The sequence below is a fragment of the Ciona robusta genome, chromosome 9 (assembly GCF_009617815.1).
Source record: "Ciona robusta chromosome 9, ASM961781v2".
Taxonomy (NCBI): Eukaryota; Metazoa; Chordata; class Ascidiacea; order Phlebobranchia; family Cionidae; genus Ciona; species Ciona robusta.
The window spans coordinates 3,244,443-3,250,888 of NC_143243.1; the positions used below are offsets into that span (position 1 = coordinate 3,244,443).

A 6,446-nucleotide genomic window follows, 5' to 3' on the forward strand; every position below is an offset into this window, starting at 1 on the left:
TGGTGATCAGTAACTTTCTTGGGAACGAGAAAACTCTTTCTCATTTGAATTGCCTTTACATAAAGACTCAGTGAAAATAAGACTGTTACTAAATATATAACACACCACCATTTCATGTCTTTTCATGAAAAACAGGAAACTCGGTCTCAATATTCTGTTCTAGTTTTATCTTTTTCGTCATCGGCAGCAGCACAAAAAAATGAGTTAGGTTACACGTAAATGAATGAATGTAACCTACTTATCCTCGAGTATGTATGTTACTTTGTAGGTGATTATTTTATTGGATGTTTTCATTTTTATGTATGGCTGATAATTTGGACAACCCATTAGTGACAACAATTGCGGTTAGGGGACTTGACCAAGAACATATACGCCCACAATGGTAGCAGCGACGATCCTTGAACCAATTACCTATAGCCTAAGTTAGGGGCTCGCGCGTTAACGACTTTGCCAAGGCGGTGGTCACGTATATAACATATGAAGGCATACGGATAAAAATAAGTAAATTTACTGTACCTTCTTTTACCTTTATATTTTGTCTCTTCAAGATTAATCGAATCTGTTCTGTGAGTTGATATTTCTTGATGTCTTGATATGTTTCGTCAACAAACGAACAAACAACGTACAAACATAAAATAAACGGAAAGCAAAACAAAACACCCCTTCAAAGAAACATACTCACAGTAGCATACGTGGAAGTGAAACCAGCTTCAGAAAATCTTAAATTGTTTCCAGGAGCCGACGCTCCACTAGTTGCTGACACTAAGAATAAAAGGTTAGTTTTACGTGTTAGGTAAATATGATACTGAAGGGTAAGATGGGACACCGTTAGCACCTAAATCCAATATATTTTAATCGAGTTTTAAACAATTAACAAGGGGCGAGGCTAACATAGAATTCTGTAAATATTCTTTGTTTATTACTATATTGGACGCTATAAAAGATTTTACAAGCAGTAGGGGGTACGAAGTGAATGTTTTCATTTTGTGTTATCGTCCCATTAGGTAGTAAACATAGAATATCACCCGAACGACTTTTAAACGGCGCTGGTAATTATTAAGACACACTTACGGGGTATGGGATTTATGTGCTAACAGCATGAATATGTTTTAAACAAGTGTAACTTATTTATTTTGGCGTGGTCGGAAAACGACAGTTGTTATAAGACGAGTGGTCTGTTTCACACATCTTATAGCGCCGGATTGCGAGCTATACCACTAATATAACTTTCTTGTTGATTATTACCTTCAAGAACAATCCCAGATATAGTTTGAAATATTTCATCTACAATTGTTCCGAGGTCCGCTGTCTTTCCAATAACATATGAACGTTCGGTGTTTCCAACTTCACCAGTCGCAATTGTCTGGAAAAAGAAAATGAATGATGCCAATTCAGCTGTTAAAAATTAGAACCTTCTGTAGCATATACAGAGTGTGGGAAAAACTGTTTTGAGTTTTAACGGCAAGTTTTTTTGCTTGATGTGTTTTGTAGATTTTGTGTCACGTATTTTGCTTTAGTGATAATTATGAATAAATGAATGAATGAATGAATGTAACTTACTTTATCCTCGCGTGGCCGGAAAACGACAGTTGTTATAACACGGGTGTGCACCTCGTGCCAGATTACGAGTTACCATGTAATTACTTTGTGGGCGACCAGTGTTGAACAAAAACAGGTCCGCGTTGTGCAATTAACGTGGTGGTATCGTGGAAAACTTGGTGTATTGTGAATTTGGTTTGTTTTGAGAAAGAAAAAGCTTTGGTATATTGCGTTGGTTTCGAGTCCTGCGTGTACGCGTGGGTTTTAATGAAAAAGCTTATACATCATTGTATATTGTATGTATACTATAGTGATGGGCCGTTAGAGCAGCGTCCAGGACCATATATATATATATATATATATACACAATCTATGTAACAGTGTCATGCCATGACATTTCTTTGTGTATAGTTTCCGGATATGTTTTGTTTCGGACACGAAGGGTATGATCCAAAACGATGGTGAATGAGTGAGTGAATTTGCTTTATCTTGCTGGTGTCGAACAACGATATAGTTGTTGTAACACTGGTGTTCATACACTTCGTGCAAACTTACGAGTTGCTATTTTTTTGTACTTTGTAAGTGAATATTTTTTGGGTGATCTTTCCATTTTTTTATGTATAGCTGATAATTTGGACAACCCATTAGTGACCACTGGGTGGGAAAATTGACCGTTAAGTGTTTGTTCAACGGAACATATACGCTCACAATGATAGCAGCGATGAGCCCTGATCCCAGTACCTCTGGTTTAGAGGAAGTGTTATAATTTAATATTGCTGCCGTGTTACTGTAGGAAAAGTAAAATGAGTTGGTTAATATACCTGCAGTTGCCTTATAGCTCTTGGGACTCGACTTGGAAGAATAGATTGCGTAACGCCGACAGCTATTGGTATAATACCTGCATCTCTCACGAATTGCGCACTATATGGAACGTCGGCCGCGTCTGTGGCTCTGAGTCACATGATTTATGTTATCATACAGTTTTCAACCACCCTGGTGTTTTAAATCATCCATATAGTAGGCTGGGGTAAAATGGGACACATTTTGATTTAATTTTCTCGTCTCTATTGGTTGTAAACAATGAATATTCAAAGAATTATAAAACAGTATCCTCACGATTCCAATAGACTTTTGTTAATTGTTTAAAACACTATTAAGATATATGGATATTATGTACTAAAGCAGTCCTATCTTGACTCACAGTACTAAATGGTAGTTTGGAATAAGTTAGTTACCTCAAAATTATACTCTTTCTTCTTTTTTTTGGTAACAATGTGCCCAAGATTTGTGGTAATGGCTAAGTTACGTTTATGTTTAATCGATTGCATAAGAAAAAATATGCAATAAACATCTTTCCACTTACATTCCGTCAGTGAAGAAAATCAAGACTTTCTTTGTTAATGTATCATTGAAGCGGGGGGACTTCTTAAAAACTGGAACAGATTGATTGAGCGCATCCGCAGTAAACGTTTTGCCTTTCAGGTGTGTGTTGTTATGAATTGCCGCCTGCGTAAAACGTAACATTAAAATACTGGCAAATAGTCTTTGTTAATACTACTTACCACTATTTCGTCCTTTGTGTTGAAAGTTCCGATTTCAAACTCGAGACTGATTCTCTGCGGATCTCTAAAACATGTAACAAAAATAAAAATAACGTTTATATGGAGTTTGTAAAAGCTTTTATCAATAAAGACATTAAAGCATTTTTTAAAACAAACAAAAACATTTTATATTTATTATAACAATTCTTTACCTATTATGCTATATAATTTGTTTTATGATAATCAACTTTCTTACTTTTTTAATAATGTTATGGAATACCGATGTTTGGTTTGTTACACGGCTATTTTCTTGGGTACCGTTATGCAGCATATTACTAAACATTTCAATTATGGTAATTTGTTGTTTGATTTTGGCGGTACGAAAGTATTCACCGACAAAGTTACATGTAGAATCCTTTACAAGGTTTAGGAAAAAAGACACCGGTGTTATAAAGACTGTTGTTGCTGCCCCGCCACGTGGGTTTAGAAGCTACATTCATTCATATGAAAGCTACGCTATGAAAGATCTGCTTTAACATTAATATCTATCGCCCACAAAGTAACCTTTCTGGTAACTGGTAAGCTGGTATGAGGTGTATTGAACACCATTGTTATAACAACTGCCGTTTTCCGGCCACGCGAGGATAAACCAAGTTAGATTCATTCATGCACACTTACGCGAATTGCATAAGTCCTACGGATACTGTTCCGTTAGGTCCAATATCCAATGAACGAGTGATATTTATTGTCCATTCTTGCAGTAATGCGAAGTCTCTTGCCATAATTGATCCAGAACTGTCCAAAACAAAGAGAACGTCCACGTGTGTCGGGGGACAAACTATAACATACAGAAATAGGATTTGTTAGAATACTTTTTGACTGCTTAGTGAAGAATACATTTTTGAGTTGTGGAGTCTTTCATATATATATGCGAGTTACCAAGTGAAACGGCCCACGGTATCGCTACATGCCACATACTGCTGTATAGGCTGTCTTAATTGATGATTTAATAACATACACGAAAGTTGATGCAATAAAGGTACGTGGGCATATTTACTAAAGTAAAATAACAACAAAATCGGTTCAACCACGTTTCCGATGTTAAATGAACAACGAGAACTACTCGTTTATCTAATTTAGAAAAAAAGGTGCATATTTGCGCCACGTTGACTAGTTATCAGTAAAAAAAATCAGAAACGCGTGAGACGTGTCAACTCATAAAATCACAGCAAACACGTTATCGGGCATATCTTTATCCTTGCATGGTGGGGCAATGACGGAGTTTATCACAAGTGTTTTGTTTCGAATTTCTCTTTTTCTATGGACACCAATTCAGATAACCGATTTTATGCCGCTACACTAGACCAATTGTCGTTAAGTATCTTGCCCAAGGACACATACTATAGTGTAGTGTAAGATAAAACACTCACCGTCTCCGCCAAGAAAAGATTTGTCACTCCAACTTTGTCCATAGTTTGTGCCACTATAACAGTAGCCAAGCTTGTGCACAGAAGATTCACAAACTGTTGGTCGCAGAGGTGAGCAACCCTATAAAGAGATGGTTGAAACACTACGTGTTTAAAACTACAATACGACTAATAAATATTCCTAACAACCTTACTGTTGATATATTTTAGTTTTTCCAAATATAACGTGTGTAATTATACTGCTTTCTATTACATGACATGACTCTATGGGAGTTGTGAGGATACGGTTTATAATTTCTTTGAATGTTCTTTGTTTACGACCAAGGACGAGAAAATAGAAAGAAAAGGTGTCCCAAACTCCGCACCCGACTATATATATCTTTTTTTAAAAAACAATGGTTGGACTTGATTTTTGTTGGTTACATTTTTGTAGCACCAGATTCCTATTCATTTTCTTTTATATTTTTTCCTTTTTTTGTGTAGAAAAATTCTAAAAAAAACTTTAACTCACAATAACATTTCCTGTCGGGTCAGCATTCACGTCTAATCCAAACGCATCGTTGCCCTGCAGGGGTGGGGTTGTGGGTGTCACGTTCGTACAGTTTGCTTGTGGAGTCGTTGGACACAAATACATTCCTCCGGCTGGCCCGTTGGTATTGTTAAGTGCGGCAGTGGATTTTAAACTAGGTGCACCGATGAGTATTCTATAAATATGTAAGGGAACTTTAAACTTATGTGAAGTCCTGTGGGGCCAGATGTGACATCTTACGATTATAATATTTAAATATCCTGAATGATCGTGTTTTAACCATAGGTCAATGGGAGTCGTGAGGAGACGGTTTTATAATTCGTTGAGTGTTCTTTGTTTAATACCAAATGGGAGAGAAAATAGACTGAAAAGAAGTCCGATCTCCCCCCACCCTACTGTACATGTATCTAGAAAGGCATAACATTTTCATTTTGGCCTATTGCTTTACTCCTTGCAATATCTAACGAACTCACTAGCTGCTATAGTATAGTACTGTGGGGTAAGATAGGATACCGTTAGTAATAAGTACATAATACCATTATGTTTCCTGTTCGACGCTTTTAACATTACCATCGTTTTTACATATACAGTAGGGTGGGGGAAGATGGGACACTTTTTAGCTTTATTTTCTCGTACCATTTAGTAGTAAACAAATAACATTCAAACAATTATAAAACAATACCTTCATGACTTCCATAAACCGTCGGTAATTGTTTAAAACACGATTAGGATATTGTGATATTATGTGCTAAAGGTGTCCCATCTCCCCCCACCCTATTATATATATAGTGGCGAGGACACGGTTATATAATTTTGTAACTTTTCTTTGTTTTTTTTTACTAGAATAAAACATAAAAAAAAGATAATAAAAACATATATAGAGAATAAAAAAAAAACAATGAAAAGGGAACACAAATATAAAATAAAAACAGCGAAAAAAATGTCCCACCTTCCCCAACCATACGTTCACATACTCCAAATAAGCTAATTATATTGCAAGAAAAGCGAAAATCTAGTTGCTATACTACATACCTTGGAGATCCAGATTGAGTTAATGCTAAGCTGTATCCGAAATATGCTGAAGAAGTTTCAACGTCTCGCTTGGCTCTTGCTGGTGTCGAAGGTTCGGTCAAAAGTGAATATATCTCTCTGGATTCAACATTATAACCATACGCTAGTGGTATGCATAGCAAACATATGTACACTTGCAACATTTTAAATTTAGTCTCTAAATTTTCAGTACTGCATGGACTAATATACATGGTAGTGTGGGGTAAGACATTCCGTGTTTTCATTTTGCTTTTTTTGTAGTAAACAAAGAATATTTGCAGAATTATATACCCGTAACCCCGCGACTCAAAAAACGGTTAAAACCACAACTTTGAAATATGGCATTTGGGTGCTACCAAT

At 36.2% G+C, this 6,446-nt stretch overlaps 1 protein-coding gene across 1 annotated transcript; it reads right to left on the bottom strand.

Moving 5' to 3' along the window:
- Positions 1–31: 31 nt before the first annotated feature.
- Positions 32–6,446, bottom strand: LOC149730892 (integrin alpha-D-like). Its single transcript, XM_089884161.1, has 9 exons — positions 6,069–6,446; positions 5,019–5,211; positions 4,511–4,628; positions 3,759–3,918; positions 3,102–3,165; positions 2,903–3,045; positions 2,361–2,490; positions 1,246–1,363; positions 32–762 (listed from the first exon to the last, which is right to left on the bottom strand). Exons 1-9 carry the CDS (start codon positions 6,329–6,331, stop codon positions 665–667), a joined length of 1,287 nt encoding a protein of 428 aa, XP_089740287.1. The 5' UTR covers positions 6,332–6,446; the 3' UTR covers positions 32–664.

Bases quoted from the DNA above. Each gene is read 5' to 3' on its own strand.
- LOC149730892 (XM_089884161.1), bottom strand. From the start codon at position 6,331: ATGAAAACACGGAATGTCTTACCCCACACTACCATGTATATTAGTCCA. The intron at 3,919-4,510 runs GTGAGTGTTTTA...TGTATGTTATAG, and splicing joins ATCTTTTCTTGGCGGAGACG to TTTGTCCCCCGACACACGTG. The intron at 3,046-3,101 runs GTAAGTAGTATT...CGTTTTACGCAG, and splicing joins ACACAAAGGACGAAATAGTG to GCGGCAATTCATAACAACAC.